The 23300-nt window shown below is 37.6% G+C and overlaps 1 protein-coding gene across 3 annotated transcripts in view; it reads left to right on the plus strand.

The window, feature by feature from the left end:
• Window positions 1–11956: 11956 nt before the first annotated feature.
• Window positions 11957–23300, plus strand: part of LOC129770018 (uncharacterized) — a 198772-nt gene continuing 187428 nt past the window's right edge. For all 3 annotated transcript variants that reach the window (XR_008742014.1, XM_055772595.1, XM_055772596.1), the window contains exon 1: window positions 11957–13928. Coding sequence is in view for 2 of the 3 variants with exons in the window: in XM_055772595.1 (XP_055628570.1) it covers window positions 11957–13928 (1972 nt within the window). In the remaining variant the exon portion in view is untranslated. The remainder of the gene's footprint in view (window positions 13929–23300) is intronic.

Genomic DNA, 23300 nt, shown 5'->3' on the forward strand with positions numbered 1-23300 from the left:
ACGATTCTTACCGAACTCGAGAGCATCCCGCCGAACACGACGATCAAATCTTTATGCTGCTAATGCCTTTCCGGTGTAATTGTTGCATTGTAGTTGACTTGCGAGACCGAAAACTATATCACAAAATTCAAACCGCAAACAGCGAGTCACGTGAGTGCGCGCCCCGAAAAGTAATCCCCATCCCATCGGCAGCATCCAAACAAAAATCCCGTCTGAGCGGTTATTTTACTTGCTTTTTCGAAGATCTCAAAACATTGTAGCTGGAGAAACACGCAAGAGAGAAGAACGAGTTTACGAGCCTTTTGCATATATGCACTTGCGCTGCTCTTTTGCCCCTGCCTGCGGGACTCACACGCCCCCGCTACTGCCGCAAATCGTGATTTGCAGGAACATGAGAAAGAAGGCACTCAAAATCAAGAACCAGAATGCGATATAGAACTTGAACTTGGACCCGAGAGTGCAAATCGTGGGTCGTATTTTTTTGTGTATGGCGGCGACGGCGGTGGCGGTTGCGGCTGCCGCTTAGGCAATTCGGGTTATTTTCGTTGCCGCAAAGAGTATGAGATGGGCCTGGGACAAGTTTTGTATTCCTACGAGTGGGGCATTTGGATTGCGCAACCAGTTTGTAAATGTTACCAACGGAAATGTAATGCAAATTAACTGTTTCGTCGATTGCAGGTTGCACGAAGACGACATATTTTTAGCACAGTTTTCTGTCGGTTTCATTGCATTTTCAGTAATATATTAGTAATATATATTTTCATAAATATATTTGATATCCTGACGCAATTTTTCATTAATTTTGGTCTATTCTATTCGTGTTTCCGGCATAGTTGAGTCACCGAATGTATCTGCGCATTTATTCGGCACAAGAAATTTTGTTTGCAACACAAAATTTTGCAAAATGTCTTTGACCAACATAATTATTCATATCAAAAATCGTCGAGCCGACCACCAACTGAAAAAATATGTACAACGGAAAGATTCAAAAGTACAAATTCCCGTTTACTTTTTGACTGAATTTCCAAGAGCCGTTCGGAGAATGGTTCCCAGCTCTGCCCATGTTTGTAAAGAAGACGTAAGCGACAAAGTGGACAAAATCGGCATTTTGACCATTATGCATTCTATGCAATGTAATACATTTGCTCAACATGCAAACAAACATGTTGTGTCGGAAAACATTTGAACAATTCTGAATTTTTTTTTTCGAAAAATCACTGATTGTACGCATAATGGACGTAGTTCCATACAGCTTTCATTCATCGTTCGAAAATCAACAATTATCAGTATTATGTGCTACAAGCTAAATCTACATTTGAAACACATTCTTTGTAGAGTCCAAACATGCATGTCACTGTAGTGTCTTATTACTTAGTGTTTCCTAATAGATTAAACCATTGAAACGCTGCTCATATAATTACAATTTTCTGTACACTGCACTGCGATGAAGGAAGAGAAGCAATTGTGTTTTTTAATGTTTTAATTACCTAAATTTCTGCATTTGAATCTTCAAGTAGATAATGAAACATAAGATCAGTAGTAAAATAAGAATAATATTGGATAGCATTATAACTCCCCGGATTTGACATCGAATCATTCCACATACTCAGAATTTACTCATACCGTTGGTGTAAGTCACTCCACTATCTTATTGATCGTGATATCGGTAAATCATGTTACTAAAATTACCAACATTGCAGATTGCCTTTACAAATTCAACTAATTGAAAAAGTCACAGGAGGGTTGTGTCCAAGACACGACCGCATATTTGACGTAGGATTTCGTTAGGCTATCTGCTACATGCTGATTTAAGATATGTTAGAAGAATTACATTGTTAAACTCTTCGATAATGATTTGGGTCCGTTTTGTCTGGTTGTTAGGTATTGTTTGTTCACTCCACCAGTGTCCATAACCGAGTGATAATGATAGAAGGATGGTGATTAGTCATTGATGGTACATATCACATACCAAAGCCGCCCTCTGTGGTCCTGGACGAGATGGCTCCTGTGTTATGTATGGATGATATAAAGAATAAAAGCTCATCAAAGTAATATAAGATAATTATCAATATCGAACACAGGTTTTCTCACCAGAAAAAAAGTGTTACTATAGTATAGAGAAAATATATTTGAAATGGAAAAGGTAATTTCATTCATTATTTTTTTATTTTCTGAGTGTTCATTCAACCCATTTCCTTTTCGCTCCAAACCCAACGGAACACGATCCTACATGCCTCAGTGCGAATTTCAATTGGCTAACAGCACCCAATACGATATGTAGAGCATATGTGAAATCACTTTTTCGAATATTCCTTCATTTTTCCAATTTTTCTCGTCGCATGAACTTTCCTTGGGAGAAAAAATATCGTTTCATATTTCAAGTCATTTTAACACAATAGCTACCATATACAATTTTACACTCACAGTTATGCTAAAAGTTTTACAACACATGATCGGTCATTGATATGAATTTTCATGAAGCAACCAACATAAAAGTTCCACATTTAAATTTTATTTATATTCTATCAAGCATAAGTTCTATTCAGTTCATTGAAACATCATTCTTCAATCAACCCATCGAAATATTCTTATTGGAACGAAAACACACTTGTTCATCGCTCCCACCTTATTCGCCAGCACGTATGCAATCAGCAATGCCGACGCTAGTTGCAATGAGCACTATCCGTTTGTGCGCGTCGTTAGTTAAACTATCGACCACGAGGGTATTTACATGCTGATTTCCCTCAGACACCTTGTATTGAAATCTCTGTTAGGGAATACATGTCGGTGGGAAAAAAGCCCCCCCCCTGCTTTCATGTGTTTGCAATGTCGATTTCCCCCAGGCAGCTTGGTTTTGATGTCTCTGTTCGGGACCCGCCGCATGTGTCGTCAATTTCGACCAATCAGAAGTGGGTATTTCCGTTAGGATAGCGGTTGAGATTTTTCAATTGTTCGATAGTTAGTTTCATAACATATATTATTTTATTCAATGTGAGAAATTGTTATGGAGTGCCGAAATAGATTGACGCAAAAATCTCATCAATCCATCATGAAATGACTGAGCAATAAGCATTTGAAATTGGACAATTTTCACGGTGTGCTCGATTTTCGATTTTCAATTTGTACCCCATTATGTTCCCGAAAGACGTAATCCTACGTCAAAAAAACGCCCCTTTTGTTTTTATCGTATCCTAAAGTATTCAGAAAAAAGTACTATCATAGACTCGCAACAAATCAGAGCACCTTTTCCAGACATTTCACTAAATTTCTTCCAAACCTGTTTGATTTTATCCGACATCAACTGATACTATCAACAGAAACGTTTTGACTATTATCGGAAATGTTAGTTAATAACGCTACATATCGAACAACCTGGTGATTACGTCTGGCTATGAGAACAAATGTTCATTGAAACGATTGATTATCCGCATAAATAGACGCAAGCGATCCCGCGGTCTACATCGATCTAACAGCCGCTTTCGACAAGATTCATCACGACATCGCCATCGCCAATTTGGCAGAACCAGACGTTACTGGGACTTTGCTAAGTTGGTTCGAATCTTACCTCAAAGGACGCCGAATCACTGTTTCAGTCGGAGCAAACAGCTCAGAGCCGATCGCAGCGACTTCTGGAATACCACAAGTAAGCCATTTGGGTCGTTAGAATAGACCAGGAAAACTTCCTAATCTATTTTAACGATCATTTTTGGTGCTAGAAGGACCCCGAGCTTCATTCGCAGACGATTTAAAGATATTTTTTCAGATCCGCTCAACCGCCGATGCTAGCGTTCTCCAACGACAGCTGGATACGTTCGCTTCGTGGTGTTCTGTCAATTGTATGACAATCCGACATTCCAAATGTACGACGGTCACCTTCGGTACGAAGAAGGAATTAATAATGCACAATTATACCCTATTTGACGTTACAATTGAACGAAGAACGGAGATAGAAGATCCTATAAAGGTTTGAACTGGTCGATTTATCTAATAGATAATATTAATGTTTAACCAAGTTAAGAGAACAGTATTATAAAACCATCAATGCGAACTGACTGTGTTGCAGGCATGAATTTCTATTCCCAATCTGTCAAGTATCTTCCCAACCCGGGAAGATACTTGACAGATTGGGAATTGAACCCAATATCTAAAAGTGTCTACTTAGAACATGATAGAGATCTGCCACAAATCAGAAATACTCGATATAACCAATCGATGAAAAGATAGTTTACGACAATTCTGAATGAGCTATCCCCATTCCAGTTTCCACTTCAGACCCCACATAAAAATTTCATTAAGTATCAGTGTTCTGCCAGTGTTCACTTAACATAATCCAGGCCCACCAAATGCGCGCGAGGCTCAAACTTCCGTAGACAACACTCATTTTGACGTAGGATTACGTCTTTCGGGAACATATTGGGGTACAAATTGAAAATCGAAAATCGAGTACATCGTGAAAATTGTCCAATTTCAAACGCTTATTGCTCAGTCATTTAATGATGGATTGGTGAAATTTTTACGTCAATCGATTTCGGTACTCCATAACAATTTTTTATATTGAAGAAAATAATATATGTCATGTAACTAACTATCGAACAATTGAAAAATCTCAACCCTTATCCTAACGGAAATACCCACTTCTGATTGGTCGAAATTGACTACACATGCGGCGGGTCCCTAACAGAGACATCAAAACCAAGCTGCCTGGGTCAAATCGACATTGTAAATACATGAAAGTAGGGGGAGCTTTTGTTCCTACCGAAATGTGTTCCCTAACAGAGACATTAAAACCAAGCTTAGGAAAATCGGCATTGTAAATACATGGAAGTAGGGGGTGATTTTGTTCCTTCCTAAATGTATTCCCTAACAGAGACATCAAAACCAAGGTGCCCAGAAGAAATCGGCTTTGCAAATATATGCAAGTTGGGGGCATTTTTATATTGCAAGTAAGGTGAGTGATACGATTAATTCTAGCAAAAAAAAATTTAAATTTGGAACTTTAACGATCGTGTATTGTGAAAAATTTAGCACAAGTGTAAGTGTAAAATTGTATATGGTAGCAGTTGTGTTAAAAATGTCTGTTTTGTTATGTTTATTTTCACCCAAGGAAAGTTTATACGGCGAGAAAAATTTGAAAAGTGAAAAAATATTAGAAAAAGTGATTTCCCATATGCTCTACATATAGTATTAAGTGCTGTTAGTCCAATTAAAATTCGCATTGGGTTGAATAAACACTCAGAAAGTGAAAGTTATAAAAGAAAATTACCTTTCCCATTTCAAATATGTTTTCTCTATATTGAAGTAACATGTTTTTACTGATGAGAAAAATTTATAATTGTGTTCAGTATTGGTAACTATTTTATATTCCATTAGCGAGTTTTTTTTCATATTTCATTCATATATAATATAGGAGGCATCTCGTCTAGGATGACAGAGGGCGGTTTTCATCATATCTCGTTCCACTTCGGTATCTTTTATCTGATACGCACCATCCAACGACTGTTTACCATCTTTCTGTCATCACTACTCGGTAAACACTGGTGGAGTGAACTAATAATATCCAACAATCAAACAAAATTGCCCATTTCAGGGCCATCAAATCATTATCAAAGTGTTTAACGATGTAATTCTTCAAACATATATAAAATCAACATATAGCCTAACGGAATCCTACGTCAACTATGCGGTCGTGTCTCGAACACAACCCTCCTGTGACCTTTTTTTTTTACAATAACAAAACATTAACATTAACAAAACAAAAAACGAATTTCATCATCATCAGTACGAACACGGTAGTTAAACCTGCAAATAAATTTTATAAATTTTAATCAATTGGAAACATAAATGAATTATTTAGAAATGATAAAACCAGTTTACAAAACAGATTTCACGTGTGAAATACACATTTTCTTAAACTCTGCCATTGTTACCGCACATTTAATTTCTCTGGGCATCGAATCGAAAAAATTTACACCTTTATACAACAACGAGTTCTGCGACCTACTAAACATAAAGTTAGGTGTCCTTGCATCATCCGCGATTCTAGTATTGTATCTATGAACATCACTTCCTCTTTCAATTCGATCACACAAATATCGAGGCAGCATACCGTTTAAAATTTGAAAGATAAACATCATTATCAACTAGTAAATTCTTTACTTCACAGATAGCTACTGTAGCGCGTCCAACATCAAATTAGAGGAAGTGTATCTACCACATCTTAAAATCAAACGCATAATTTTATTTTGTAAACGCTGCAATCTCGTTAATTGTGTATTGTTTGCAAGGAATAGGATCGACGAGCGAAAGTCTATGTGCGGTGAGATCAATGATTTATACAATTAATTTTACTGTTCACCGTCAGTTCTTTTTTCAAAAGAAACAAAACGCCGTACTTCTTAGCAATTTTCTTGATGACATTATTAATGTGAGACTTGAAAGTTAAATTGTCATCAATGATAACTCCTAGGTATTTGATTTCATTCACGCGTTCTAATGTCTCACCATCTATTTCAAAATTTACGTCAATACTGGAGTTTGCTGAAGAAATTAGCATGTATTTTGTTTTGCCAACATTCAATTTCGATTGTTTGGAATTAAGGCACTGAGCCAGAGAATGCAAATCTTCGTTTATGTGTTCCTCGGTTTCTTTTATATCCTTAGCTGCGATGAACAGGACAGTATCATGCGCGAACAAATTAATGTCACAATATCGTAAAATCCGTTTCAGATCATTTATATATAAAATAAACAAAATGGGCCCTAAGACACTTCCCTGCGGCACCTCGAGTGAGTTGCCTATGGGATCGGAAAAAAAAATCATTAGAACGAGCCTTTTGAGTCCTGTCGCACAAATAGCATTCGAACCATTTGTACGACATTCCTACAATTACATTGCGCTCCAATGTTTGTAACAATAAGGGCCTAGAAATTGTTTCAAAAACGCGTTTAAGATCCAGAAATACCGCAAATATAGTCTCTTTCGCCTCGATATTCTCTTTCAATTTTGCTAACACCAGATTCAGGGCGGTTTCACAAGAGTGTCCCTCTCGATATCCCGACTGTTCCGGTATTAGCAAATTTTTGTTATCTACAAAATGCATCAGCTGGACTTTCACAACAAGTTCTAACATTTTTTCTCATATGTGCAACATGTTAATAGGGCGGTACTCTTCGGCTTTATCCGTCCCATTAATTTTGGGGATCGGAATCACAAGGTATTCCTTCCAACCCGTTGGCACGTGCCCAGTTCGTAGAGAATCATTTATTAGGTCCAGTAGATCGTGTCCAATCACATGAAAGCAATCTTGTATCACTTTTGCGTTGACATTATCGATTGCAACCGATTTTTGCAATGAGAAACAAATATCTCCTAACTCAGCAAAAGTGATAGGTGAAAAACAATCTATTGATATTAATCGGCTGTATTATTTCGTCAGGTTCACTGGACAAGTCAATACTTTGGTTGATCAGCAGAACACTATTGACGGAATCACTGTTGAATTTATCGGCAATAGTTTAGTCTGACTGCTCTTCTGACCCTTCGAAAACTATGGATCGCGGTACACTATTTTTAGAATTTAATAATTTTACCAATAATGTCCATATTTCTTTGCTATTACTTTGATGTTCATCGATTTTCCTCTGTATATATTCACTCCTAGTTTTTTTCAAGCCCTGTGAATGTATATTTCGCGCGAAGGTGTACCTACTCCAATCATTTCCTGAATTAGTCCTTATAAACTTTCTGTACTTTTTATCTCTTTTGCGTTTGAGACGCAGCTGATCAAAAGAGTACCACCTGTTCGAATTGTTTAATTCAATATATTTTTCAACCACTAATTTATTGGTACATTCTCTCAGATTATCAGTCAGAACAGCTGCTTTATCATTCAGATGTCCCGTCATTGCTGCAAAATCCAGGCTTGTACAAACAAGCTGAGACATGGCTTCTTTGCAATATCTATTCCAGTTTTTAATTTTTATTCTATTTTCATCACGGTCATCCTGTCCATTATCAATGTAAACAAAAATTGTCTCATGATCAGTTACTTTGAATTTGGCCTCTGCAACAGAATGGACAGTAGCAAAATTTGAATACACGTGATCTATTAGAGTTTTACTATATTTAGATATTCTAGTAGCTTCGTTAACAGATTGTTTTAAATTAAAGTAATGTGATAATTGTTTCAATTGATTCGAATTTCGCACATTAAGCCAGTCAATGTTGAAGTCACCAGCAATTATATTTAACTTACCGCAATCAACAAAGCTTTCCCACCATTTTTATAAAATTTCTAGGAAGCGCTGGTCACTAGAACTGGGGAAATGATATAAAATTCCATAATTTCCCATCTGCATGCCTCTTTCAACTGAAATAGTCAAGAACCAAGAACCAATTATTTTTCGCAGCTTCGTTTAACCGAATGTTAAATTTAATTGACTCTTTTGCATAAATTGCAACACCTCCAGTGTGTTTGGAGTGCGACAAGCAAAAAGCAACATTATTACCAGGAATATTGTATTGATCATATGATTCTTCATCAATTATGTGAGTTTCAGAAAGAAAAACCATCTGAGGATGCATGTTTTCTACAAGATATCGCATTTCTGCGTAGTTTGTAGGAAGCCCAGCAATATTCAGATAAATTATTGCAAACTTCTTCTCACATATATTTTTTCTAAATTGCTATTTGGTTTGGATAAAAGTTACTTTTTTCTTGTCCAACAGTCTCCGATAGACAGGACACTGTGTGCTATAAGCTGAATGATTTATATCCAAATTCAGCTTCCGTTCCTTATTAAACTTGATACAATTTATGCATTCCAATTCATTTGATGAGCACTCAGATGTTTTATGTTTTTCATTACATCTTGAACATATTTGTTCTTTCTCGCAATCTGTGCTCTTATGCCCGAATTCTCCACATTTGAAAAAGCGCAACACATTAAAGTCCTCAACCACGGTACATTTATCCCACCCGATGCTTACTTTACTAGCAGGCATCAAGTTTCTGTAAGTATCATGGTCAACTTCAGTTATCGTGTTGTATTTGTTATATTTCAAACGTGGATTTTGATATTCAGCAACGACCTTGACGTCATTAATACATAGACATCATTAATACATAGATTACCGAAGAACGAATTATGCCAAATCTAGTCCTATTAATCGTATGATGAGCCTCTGTAACGAACACAGTGAAATAATTGATGTAACCATGTCAAGGTCAATGCTCAAAGACTATCTGAATAGAATAAGATATAGTATAGATATAGAATTTCACTGTAATATTTGGGCAGCATATTTAGTCTACGCTGGTTTGATGAAATAAATAAATAAACGAAAAAAAATTTTTGATCATGTAACTTGTTAAAATCGTCTTTTGAATTAAACGGATAAGTTATCTAGCTATTTTTAGTTTTTTTTTTTTAGTTTTAAGTAAGTAGTTTTAAGTAGTAATAAGAATGTATCAGTCTACAATTTTGATTGTCGACAATAAATAAATAAATAAATAAATAAACTTGTTGATTGATTGATTGTGCTAAATTATAGAGACTTTAAACTTCTCAGGACTAGAGCACCTGAGAAGGGCCCTTGTGGACAAATCTAATCCAAACCTCGTTCTTCACCTGCCTTGAGAAAGACACCTCATTGACATTACTCGTCAATAAACCGTGTCCGTTCACACAAACATCAAACGACGTACTCGTGAAAATGTTCAATAAAATACGCAATTAAATATAAAAAATGTTGACAAAAATCCAGATAAATCAAGACTTTTGATTTTCCAACATCCACATTTCTGTTCAATACACCTGGCAACTTTGGTTTAACCTTTTATATGGCCGTGGAGACTAGGTAAGGAATCAACTCAAACTTCAGAAAACATAATCCTTACATGAGAAGGAACTCATTATATTTGATAAAAAATAAACAGTTGAAAATATTGGTGGCAATATAGTTGACACCAGGTTTTTTGGGACGCTCCCTGGCAACCTGACAAACACTCAATTTTGCCAGATTTTTCTGAAGTGATCCTGATTTCTTCTGATTTTTGTACTTTTTACTTTATCAAAATGAAAATTACTCGTAAAAAATATACTGGGATTTCTTTCAAAGTTTTCCTGTTTGGAAATGAGAACTGTCAAATAGCTTTCTGGTCCGCAAATGTATAATGCTTACAGTACATTAAATTCTCTTGATACAAAGCTTAACCTAACTTTTTTCTTATCAATATTTATGATTGTGGCGAATTCGATGTTTTTCAAAACAATGCTAGATAATTTCATGAAAACAGAATATCTGACGAATTTGCCGCTGTCTTGTAAGCTCATTTTATACAAAATTAAAACAGTATCTCTAGTGCAGCGAAAATTTGTTTTATATAGACTTACAAAGAAAAAATATAAAATTTGAATTTTTCATCAAACACACAATTTTTTTTATTGAAGAAACTGCATGAACTTATACAGTAGATCCTAAATAGAACGCTTACAGTGAAAAACTTATCAACTTGTTGCATGTGCAACGAATTTAAACAGAATGTTTTGCCGGTGCTCTGAAATCATGTTTTTTTTACATAAAAATGACTCCCAAATTAATATCGTACATTTTTAGCAGCCCTAAAAAAGTTGGAGTACTGCCAGATACTTTCAGAAGTCTTTGGTTAAGCAAAATATTGAAATAATATTCCAAATGCGACAAAAATAATATAGGGGGTGGTAATATAGTTGTTACGGCCTTATAACAGGCTAACCAACTGCAAAGTCTTTGAATTAGTAAGAATTTTGTATGAATAAGACAAAAACTAGAAATAGATTTTTGTTCAAAAATTTGGCTATAGGGGTCTGAAATATCACTTAATTCTGGAAAAAGGGTCTATTGCCCAAAATAGTTTGAGAACACCTTGTCTCGACTATTTTGAAAAAAAAAGTTAGTGCCTAAAGATGCCTAATTAACTGATATGTCACATTCCACAAAGCTGAAATAAATTCTGAGAATATATCGCCGATCTCATAGACAAACTGGCGTGAATCCGTCAATTAGGATTTACAGAGATATGAAATTACCGAAGATTCAAATCAATTAGTGTTGATATTGTTACTTTGTGATGCATTACAGAAGGGGTTATGTTTCACTAAAGATAATCCAGGTCAGCGAAATACATCCATAATTATTATGTCCATTATCTGATTTAAAGTCTTTCGAACGATCAACAACTTTGTTTACGTTCAACCATCAGCACTCTGCAACGCAAATTAATATTTTTCGAATTTTTACGAATAATTGTGATCAAATAACGTGTGTAATGAACGGAATCCAAATTGAAATATGCAATACGACTATTAGGACGTATTCGTATAATGGTTTTTCTAAACTATATTTGTCCAATTGAAGAAAGAAACCACCCCCAAAAAAAAAGAATCCAAAAATGCTCGGCCGTCACATGGGAGATGCTGATCGCAACACCTTGTTTTGCTGAACCAAACAGCAACCGCGGCGGATTTAAACTAAAGAACCTCTCCACAACCGTTTTCAACTGTTGTTTTCAGCATCCCTTTAAACTGTGAGCGCACCGTTGGATTTTGATTTTTCCTTCCCAAACGAATTGGCCGCTGCGAGAGAGTCTAAGAGTTCAAAACAGAGAAAATTCTAAGGCACATGGGAGAGCGACGCGAAGAGAATCGTCATCATCATCATCGACAGCCAACCGCGTCATCAGCCGCCGGCGGCTCGCTGGGGTCGGGCATTATCGCGAACTTGAACTTTCGCGCGTGGAGTGCAAGAACGAAGAAATGGTAGCGCGCTGCTGCGCACCGGTTTGACGGCCGCCAGAGAGAGAGAACGAGAATGAGAGAAATTGCGGGCGAATGAGAAAAACGCGAGCTGCGAGAGTGCACTGCGATCGTGCGATTCGGTGGAGCGTTGGGCGATCGCCGTTTCTGTCAGTCAGGTATGGCTCGTCGACCGAAAGGGTCGGCGCTGATGCTGGCGGTAACGATTGTTACGCTCAGCTTAGCGAGCTTAGTGAATCGGTGTTCTGGCGCAACAGGCAGCAGCGGCGAACTCGACGATCTCAACGCGGAAGAAACCAGAAACTATAGGGAGTTGTTGAATATTCCGAAATTCGGCGATCGGTTAGCGCCCCGCAATCGTCCCCACGTGGAGGAAAGCAATGGCGGTTCCGCGATCGCGACTGTCGTCGGCCAATCGGGGGCCAGTGGGGGTACCAGTGGTGGAAAATTCAGGCGACAACCCGGTCCCGGGAACGTTTATCCCGGGGTGAGCTATCGAAACACGGGGAGATTGGGCGCGAGTGCTGTTGGTGGTAATCATGAGGCTCAGTTGCCCACACTGGTGAATGATCAAATTAGCAAACGAAGTGATGTGATGGTAACGAGTATTACCCAGAATTTGGAGGATTCAAATACCAGCGGCAGTGATTATTCCGTGGATGCCGATGAACAGGACGAACCCGTATCTGAGAGTGAGGACGAAGGGGAAGAGGAAGCAGGTGGCGAAGATGAAGAAGAGCTTGAGGTAGAACAGAACAACTTTGCATATCCTAAGGAAGTGGTGCAAGGAAGAAGTGCTAAGAATAGTGACGAGCGGCCTGTGCTGCTGGAAAGTGTTAGTATTAAGGGTGACAGCTTGGCACCGCTGGTGGGCAAGCAGAATGCTAGCAGCGGAAGTGGTGTGAATGCATCCGCGCAAGCCCATCGACTAGAAATGTCAACAGAATTTTTCGTAGTGCCATCGACAGCGTTTCCAGCAGTAACTCGATCGACGACCGTGCGTCCTGGCGGTGTCATTATAGCGGCCCGTAATCCATCGGGCAACCACAACAGCCACAGTAATGTCCACAAGCTGAATGTTACACCTCCGACTATCGTCGCGACCAATTATCCGAGCGGACTACGAAAAGAACCTTGGGTAGTACCGGTACTGGTACTAGCATCGCTGTCGATGATCATGATGGCAGCCTTCGAAATTTTTGTTCTCTGCAAGGCTTGGCGAACTTCACCCAGCCGGCGACATTTGTTTCTCGGTCAAATGCTGCTCCTTGGCCTATTTTCCTGTTCTGGACTGGCTGCAGTTCTAACTGTCAATCCAACAGTGCTTTCGTGCGCTACTATGCGCTTCGGCGCAGGGGTCGCCTTCGCTCTCGTGTTCGCTTCCCTACTAGTGAAGTGTGTTTTCCTAATCAGTCTCAACGGTGGAGTCTATCTACCGGCACCGTATCAGGGCCTACTGCTTCTTTTCGCGGTACTTATCCAAGTAGCCGTAGGAGCCCAATGGCTTTTGACCTCCCCACCGAGCGTTGATCAAGTTCCGGTCCCAACCAGTGGCACGGCTATCTCCAGCCGCTATCATCTGCTCCTGACAGCCGGAGACCTTAACAACGCAAACCCAACCATCCCGCTCTGTCACACCTCCTTTTCCGAGCTACTCTTCTCCCTTATCTACGTGGTATTCCTGATCATATTCGTCGCTATCCTGGCGATTAAATCGCGCGGCATTCGGGACAATTATCGCGAGGCAACGTACATCGGTCTGGCCGTGGGTGGCATCATCCCGATCTGGCTCGGGTGGACTCTGTGCGGGCTGGCCGTGGCCGATCGGCACCGGGACGCGTGTCTCGCATTCGGGCTGGTCGCGACCGCCTCGACGGTGTTTCTGGTGATGTTTATGCCCAAGGGTCGTCAGCTGGCGGCGATGGGCAAGGAGGGCCTGTACGTGGAGGATCGCGAGGAACGCTTCAGCTCGCTGAGCCGTGCCGGTTCCGGCTACTCGCCGTCCTTCTTTCACTTCAAACCGATCAAGTACGGAGTGATGGGAGCTTCGCCGACGCTGCAGACCAACAATGGGACCGTGGTCGGGACGGCGACCAATTCCAAGCATCAGGCCGTCGCTACACTTGGTGGAGGTGAGTCACGAAGAAGAACCAACTTTTCGGTGGTGTTGCTTTGTATAGTATATGGCACCATCAATGCGAATGTAAATAATGTGGTGTGCGTTGTTGGTTTACAAGTGTGTTTTTGTTTGTTTGTGGGATTCGGACAGGAAATTGATTCCTCAACCTCATTGAATGTAATACGTAAGTGGTCCACACCAGTTTTAAATGTTTTAAATGATGAATATACGAAGTCGGTGACTTTGGTCTATTATCTGGATGCTCACCGGGATTCGGAAAACGCTAAAAATTATGTTACAACAATGGATACGGAAGTTAAAGCTATGGAAAGCAGATAGATTGATAATGAATAATGGATGATAATAAGAATCTAATCTTAAGGCAAACCCTATTTTGATTCTATTGTTTGTTTATGTAGGCATTAATTTTCTCGCCGTAGTCAGAAGATTCATTTTGGCACATTAAAACTACGTTTTTCGAACCCTGAATCAAACAGTATACACTATTTGATTTTCCTTTTCTGAATCTCTAGAATCTCTAGTGATAAAGTTTTATGCATTATGCAATGCTTTGGAAATGCAAACGAAACAAATATATGAGTCGTATACGATGAGAGTCTGATAAATGATCATCAGAGCTGTTTCTGACTTTGTAATTTCATTTTTCAGATTAACTTTCAAAAAGTAACCGAAGGGGCCGCTCAAGTTTTGTCAATAACTTTTGAAAGGTATAGTTGGTGCCAAATTTACGCTCGTCGACAGAACCTTTTTTGTTTATTTGTCACTGCCATCATTTTTGTCTTTTGTTTCCGCTATAAACACAAGTTCAGCAAAGCATCGACGCATGGGGGTATCATTGTTACTCCGCGCCATCTCTTCATTTGTTATAGTATAAGATTTACAAAGATGTTATGAGCGATTAGCATAAGTCCAACGCAGAATAGAAATATCTGGCCATCCCTCGCAACGAAGAAAGTAGTATGACAACTGTCAATGTGTCAGCTGAAAGCAGAGTCCGAACCCTTAGTTGTTTGGTATGTACAAAAAATGTGCCAAATTTTTTGTACCGTATATAAAATTACTCAGAAAAGGTAATTAGCAAAATCACAACACTTTGGTAAGAATTTGTACAATTATTCGAATTTTGTTAATTTGACCCCGTTTTCAGTCTGTTTTGTTTATATAAAATTGAACTCGGTGGTGAAGGTAAAACATCCAATAGTAAATTTGAAAAAAAAACTTTTACAGTATTTTCGTACTATTTTTATTTTCAGTTTCATATACCAATATATTTTATATACCATAATTGGTCTAAACTGTCAGCAGCCGTATTTTTGCTTTTTCATTCGTGATTAGAAAACAATCGAAGTCACATTGCCACATTGGGATGGCAAATTTATTGAAGTGCGAAATTGTAGAAGTAGTGTAGTGGTTTTCTTTATTGGAGTAAATTTAAAATTCATGGTTTGGTAGAAGTCTTGGTGATTATATTCCTCCATTTATTCTCAGACACATTTCTGGTTTATTTATCAGCGCTCGATAAAAAGAATTGAAAATCAAAATGCAACATCGAGATTTTCCAGTGATGTTGTAACCCGCGACGCCGGGAAAGCGCGCGCGAGTTTGTCGCGACCGGAGGGTTTTCCGCAGGTAAGCGGTTGGCTTAAGCGCCACTCCCGCGAGGGAGACCAACCGCCGTGTTCTTGCTTTGCCCGGCAATGAGACACCCAACACCTAAGGGCGGGTTTGTCCTTTCCTTCAAAACCCTGGTTTGTTCCGCGACTTTCACCTGCGCTACTGCGGACCCGCGACACCGTTTGTCCGCGTTCTGCAATTCCAACAACAAAGGGACACTTCGGCCGATCCAATGAGTACCGATTTACGCTGAAAGGGTCTCCTCACTGGACCTACTGAACAATGTCCGTCCCCCCCACCTTGAAACCTAGTTTCGTAGAACAGGAGCGGGGGTTGAAAAACTTCACAAGAAGAGGAGTCCCAACCCTGGACTCGTGACCAACTGAAAAATTCACTCGATTTGTCGGGTTTTTAGGCTACACCGCCAGCCAGAAAAGGTAGAGTGTTCTACACTACTATACTATCTCCACAACATTTATTAAATCTTTATAATTATCATCTCATTCACATTACTACTACTAATATTCTAAATCACAAAACTCATTCAATTACACACTCTACCAGAAACATTTAATGAACCATATAATAAACCTACACTTCAAACATAAACATTTTATTTACAGTATCGGTTTCGAACCCTCGACCCATAGCGTTCATATACTCAAGCACAACGCGTTTACTAACTGATCTATCCGCTCATATTGAATGTGTTGCGTTCTATACCGATGGGCATTTGCCTACCATCGGCATCGTGCTTCGCTGTGTGGTATTGTTCTGTGGTTTTTCATTGTTAGGGATGTGGCTTTCTAATAATTTATCCTACATGCGCATGTGTTATTGGATAAAAATAGTTTTCGTACTCACACAACCTAGGAATTACGTGGAGCCGTTCTGCTTTATCGCCGTTCCTAGCGATGAATGGCGTTACTGCTGCGATGTCTGCACACGGTGTCCTACGTGATCCGTGGGGTGATTCCTTCGTGCGCGAGTATAATGCGCCAGCGTACTACGCGTGACCACCGGAATTGTCGGATTTGGTGGTCGTATCCAGACCTCAAGCGCGGGGTCAGAAGCGGCTCTTCCTCTATACACGGGGAACGAATACCACACAAATGCCACATTTTTAACATCAAAACCACAATTTAAATTACGCCACGTGCAATAGAGCTTACCTCGAATTTTATTTAGTCGTTGGGAAAACGAAGTTTCTCACACCGAAAAACACTAACGACGACTAACTGGTTTCGAACATGGAACAAAAAAAAACAGAAAAAAAACTTATCTACACTGACTGTACGATGTAACTTTGCCGACTTTTACCTTTTTGACTTTAACTCGCGGTTCGAAAAACTAACTTGACCGCTCCTGCCTATTCCACGTTTGAAGTAAGAATGATCGAGCATATTAGTAAATCCTCAGATCAGCGAGATACTAAAAGGACCGGAACTACGTAATAGTTAACGATGTTAACTATTCAGTAATTATACCGAAGTTCCTCTGTGTTTTTATTGGTCCGGCATTCAAGCATTCGCGGGCGATACCCTTTAACCTCCCGAGCACAGTTCAAGTCGAGGTGCTCGCCGGGTTTTGGAAGTTCAAGAATAAGAAAACCCCACCGAAAGACTCTGCTATTTGGAGGAAATATCCAAAAGAAAAATACCAAAAAAAAGGAAAGCATGAGTCTTCTAGATGTGTATTGGTCAGTGGGTGTCTTGGCTAAATACAGCCGCCAAGTCATATTCAGCACCCATTATGGTTAAACGCTCGAATCCAAAAGCAGAGGAGACACTCGCGCTGCCAAACGTCCCATACAGAGAAAGAAGAGAGGAGCTCAGGTTAACACAACCGAGTTTGTGTTGACTCTGGGCTTCAAAGTTATCAAACGAGGGGCTTCCAAATACTCAAATCGGTACCATGCTACATCGCCATGGTTCCATGGCTTCCAAATACTCAAATCGGTACCATGCTACAATGTTTGAAAAATAACGGTCACTTCTTGATCAATAAGCACATGGAGAGCAAAAATACATTTATTTCTTATAACTCCAAGTTTCTAGTTTTGGAATTTTTGGTTACATACGAGTATTTTTGTTTCGATGTATGTATGTGGACAAAAATGTCAGGGAAGAAAAACATGTCTTTCTTTGTTTTATTCAAAGCTTCCATGGAAAAAGAAATTATGAGTGGAAACAAATCAATAACTAATTCAATAAGCCCAAAAATAATACTTCTATACGCTTCCTAGAACTTTACAGTAAAACCGATTACTACCCATATATCTTAGATTAAATAAAAAAAACCCTTTCGATTTTGAATGCTTCACATTGACTGCGCTTTTTGCATGTAGCAATAAAAATAAGTCAAATTATTTTACATGAATATTTAATATATATGAGCCTATCTTGGACAGTCAAGAGTATTTCAAAATAATTGTTTTTAAGATCTTGTTAAGTAAGTAAACTTTCAGTTTTTCAGAAAGAATTTCGTTCTTGTTTGTGTAAATGAACGATTATGAACGACTAGAACGTCTTTTTTTTAAATTAATGGCACCAAAAAAGGCACTTGACGAATTTCATACCAACTTGTTTTAGGAATTGGCAACATCATCTCAGATAGCATTGAAACGTTGTGGGTGTAAAGATATTGGTCATTCTTGCAACTTTACCTGCTTGGAATATTCGAAAAGATATAGAATACTTTTCGAAAAAGGCCGATTTTTTTTTTAAATTTTTAACAAAAATTTATTACTCAAAAACTATGATGTCTACAAAATTCTGGTCAAAGGATGAAATGGAAGAAATTGATTAAATTTTCATTCAAAAAAATAAGCAACTTAAAAAAATGTAGGATATACTTTATGTTTCCATAAAAAAATATCAAACAATTTTTTTGAAAAAAACATTTTGAAAACTAAAATTAATTTTTATCGAAAACATGTTTTTTTAAATTTTTTAAACAATAGATATGAATACTGCCGTTCTACGCATAGTTGTCCCATGTTACAAAGCAGTAAACTATTGTCTAATGAATGTGTAGGATTCCTGGTGGGACAGTTATGCCTAGAATATCAACATGGGTCATTTGAACTTGATTTTGTTTTTTGAAATACGGAAATACGGAGAAGGGAGTGATCTGCAACACCTTTGCAGATTGTTGCATTGTTAGTAGGCATTCATCAACATGGTGTACACGTTTTCTGTTAAACTTTTTTTATTTTTTTTTGAGAATTAGTTCGCTCTTCCAAACCAGAAATGAGTGCATTAGCCCTGCTGAAAGCGAGGCATTAAATTCTCGTGCTTGAACCTATTCATTTATTATGGATCTACAAAAAATATATGGCGGGACAGTTATGCCTAGAATTTCAACATGGGACAATTGGTCGGTGTTAAGTCAGACCGGACCATGTGATATTTTTACGATCTCGGGAAAAACGAGCTTGAAGTTTGGTGTGACAAAGGGTTTTCATTGAGCGTTCAAAACAATTTCGATATGTTATTCCCGAAATACTCGTGATTTTCCAAATCTGATAAATGTAGAGTGTAGCCTACAATATGTTTAACCTAATGCAATCAATAACTTGAAATTTTTAATTTTGTTACTTGGTCCTCTCTGACTTAACACCGACCAATTGATCTTGGTGTTGTTTTTTTAAAAGCTGGGAACAAACAATAACTTTGATTTGGTTTTTGTTTTTCCCGTAGATTAGCCATAAAACATCGATTAATGAAGAAAAGTGAAAATTATCAAAAAGTAACATGGGACAACTATGCGTAGAACGGCAGAATAACCCTTACAATTTCCAACAAGTCCCCCATACATCAGAAGGTGGGCACTTTATAACAAAAGACTTTTTCTACCAACAACTTTTTCGTGTGATCTTTGAAAAATTACTTATAATGCTCAACTCGTAGCATTTTCATACATAAATTATCGCGATTTCCATGTTCTGCATACTTGTTTATATTTAGAAACATGTAAAGAACATGTCAAACGCGAGAATTTGCGCCCACAAGTGTTGTGGTAAAACATTATTTTTTCAGGAGTCTCCATACAAAATATTCCAGAAACTATAAAAGATAGAAGATTGATGCCTTCGACAAAAGCTCATAGTTGAACAAGATCAAAAACTTTGTCAAATACACTGTTTCGCTATCTTGACTTTAAACAAAATTTGGATTAGTTGAATTTTTTTTTCAAGGAAAACATGAAATAGTGAATTTTAGACAAACTTTTTCCCTGTAAAAGTGCCATATTCCAATGTATGAGTGACTTGCTGGAAATTGTAAAGTCTATTCATATAATAAAAAATACGCTTATGAGAAAAATGAATTGCAATTTGAAAAATATTTTTTCAACGTTATTTTTTTTGGTTGTTTGTATTTTTTATGAATGTTTAAACAATTTCCTCCGCTTCGACCCTCGACCACACTTTCGTAGGTATTATAGTTTTTGAGTTATAAAATTTTGTAAAAAATTTTGAAAGTTTTTTTTTAAAAAAGGAGTCCAATTCTTTTTCGAATATTTCAAGTAGTCAAAGTTTCTTAAATGACTAATGTCTTTACACCCACAACGTTTCACTGCTATCTGAGATATTGCTGCCAATGGTCAGTCGAGTTGGCATGAAATTCTTCACTTGCGTTCTGTCCATACATCTTTCACAAATGAATCTTACTCGTTTATTTGGATAGTATTCTCAAATTATCGAACGTTATGATTGCTATGAAATTATGAAGTTATGAACCGACGATTTTTATTTGAAAGTGCACGAAATCAATACTATTGAACAAATTCTAACAAAGTTTTCACAGTGTGAAATTAATTGATAATTTATAATATGTTTCTCTATTGGAAAAATACCCTGGTTTAAAAATAATGCCAGGGTTTTCTTAGAATATGTAACAAAGCGATTTAAAAACTCAATATTTACATTCATTTCTCTGAATTCCATTTTTCCATAGAGGTGACAAGGAGTCGTTCACACAAAAGTCTTCAATGGCATTCATTGATAAAGAGTTGAAAAGTAATTTAAATAAAATCCCTCATAAAGAGGAGGAAAACAAAATGCAATGTACAAATTCATTGACGATGGGATGTGCAGCAAGTCTATTTTGAGAAACATTTTTCATCTGGTTTCACGAAGTCTCCGGATTCTGTTTTTGGAATACTTCTTACAATTCGAAGGAAGATCTATGTGCACTTATAGCATAATATTGAAATTCTGTCATGCAGAATAATTTCGAATAAAACTTCGTTACTATCGTAAGGAAGATAATTACAGGCTTTCTTTTTCCTACTTGATCTTTTCATGTGAAATTCTGACAATAAATTAGAACTCCAGTTCCATTTTGTTGGGACAAACTGAAATTTAAAATGATGCCTATAGGCGGGAGCTTTACATAGGACTATGATTATTGCGAACTATTTTTTATGAATGGATTCTGTTCAAAAATCCGTAATTTTATCTCTTTCAATACTCAACAAGGAATTTTTGCATAATCATTCAGTGCATGCTTAAACTTAAATTCATACAAAAAAGTTATAGGCTTAAGTCTATTAACATTGCTGGATCAATGTCATATTCTAACATATTTTGTAATAACGATTACATGCCTCATTTTAAATTTCGTATAGTTTTGGTTTCTTAATACGGTCTATAAAAGACTTTGGTTCAGTTATAAGACATCATTGGAAGATATCCCTTCACATCTTCAACTCACTGAACATCTACGCATTCCGTCTGATGATTAGGTAAAATGTTCATAACCATTCGCTGCATTAACGTCGATTAATTCATCGCGTACTTGTCGAAATCGAAACCGAGCGCCTGAAATTCATTAAGTCAAGCAAAGTCGTGGCTCGAGAAGTACGTACACTTGAGAGATACTATTACTTTAGAGGGAAAGGTAAAACAAAATGATAAATGAATGTCAATCCCTAAGCATCATGCCTTACGTGAAAGGATAAGGACGGTCAGATTTATTCATTAATTTTACCTTTGACGAATAACGCAATCTATCACAATGCATAGATTGCCTAACATGGAAATTCTACTTACAAAGTTAATATGTTGAATTCAATTGATTTCGAAAATTGTTTCATTCAATCAATAATGTAATCAATACAATCAAATGATTACGAAGCCAACGGTAGTCCTACGTCAACTTTGCGGTCGTATCATAGAGAACACCCACCCCTTTTTTAATGAGACAATAAAAGCAAAACAATATTTTTTTTTAGTAGCTCAATGAACCGACCAAAAAACAATCCAACCTGTCCTTTGCTCTCGTCAATCCTTTTCTGACTAATTTTGGATTTAATGATTAGTGGCATATTCTTCGAAAAATCATAACATCAAAACTTTTTGTTCGATAGAAATAGGTATATCCTGTAATAATCCAAGGTGTATTCAGATTATCGGATAGCTCCGTTTCGGTGTGAAACGAATCAACGTGAAGTGAAACAAACAGGAGAAGCGGGAAGTGCGGATAAGACGGACAGTGAGGGTAAACTAGACATGCGGTTGAGTTGAATAAATACTTTTCCTAAAGAACGCCTCGCGTCTACAAGCGGAAATCCAATCGCCAAATGTAAAAAATTCTTGACCAGTTTCGATAATGTGGGATAAGCATGTACTGTGATATTAGAAATACACGAATTCATTTCTATGTGGATTAATTGAGTTATTCAATTAACGAACACTAGAAATAATTTGATGGTTTGTTGAGAATATACTCAAAAAGTCCTGATTCAGATAGATTTCCATCAACACGGATGAACAGTCAGAAGTGCAACGAAGTACTTCAGAATTATGTACTGTTGTTTTTGCATGAATACCTCCGTGAAAACTATTTAGCTTGTTTCTCCAGATCAATAGCCCAAACCCAAATGTCTTGAGACATGAGTTTTGAGTATCTAGACCAGGGTTTCTCAAAGTGGTCGATATCCACGATATCCACGACCCCTTTGGGTCGATTTCGGTTTCCAGGGGGTCGACACAAACGAAAATTGGTTTTGGGGGTCGACAAGGTCTAAAAATCGACCCCTATTAATGAACACAAGTTCTTATTTGAAACTTTCTTGATAGTGTATAAGTTGTATTACGTGAAGCAACTTGTTATAATAATGACTAATATTTTAGTAGAACGAATGAAGTCATGATCAAATTCAAGTCCAAACCAGGGATGCCATATCTACAGAATAATCTGTATTTATACAGATTTTTCAGACTTTTAGAAACCAAGAATCTTCAGATACAGATTACAGATTTTTTTTGGTTTTCATAGAGATTTACAGATTTTTCAAAATAACGATCCAATATCAGTTATGGCTTGATCTCAATAATTTTTTTCACAACTCATCAATTTTATTCATATAGCATATGTATTCATATAGTCTGAATGAGAGTCATTTTATCATTCATATGTAGCGTGCAGTACTGCTTTCTAATGCTCAATCTAAGGCGAAAAGATGCAAAAGTCTGCGTATCGGCTAACTTTACAATAAATAAATAACACTCTTAATCCTACTAAACCACAGAGAATACGATTATTTACGTGGATACCATCAACATCGTCAAGTTCATAATAACTATGACAATCAATGATACTAAAGCTGAGATTATGCTTCAAGATTGAACGGAAATAGTTTAGCGTCTTTCGTTTTTTAATTTTCTGTTTGAACATACAGAACAATACTCTTAACATCTACACAGTGCTGTAATACATGTAGTTTTCCATCAATCCTTTCCTCA

This window comes from Toxorhynchites rutilus, chromosome 2, assembly GCF_029784135.1.
Source record: "Toxorhynchites rutilus septentrionalis strain SRP chromosome 2, ASM2978413v1, whole genome shotgun sequence".
Classification (NCBI taxonomy): Eukaryota; Metazoa; Arthropoda; class Insecta; order Diptera; family Culicidae; genus Toxorhynchites; species Toxorhynchites rutilus.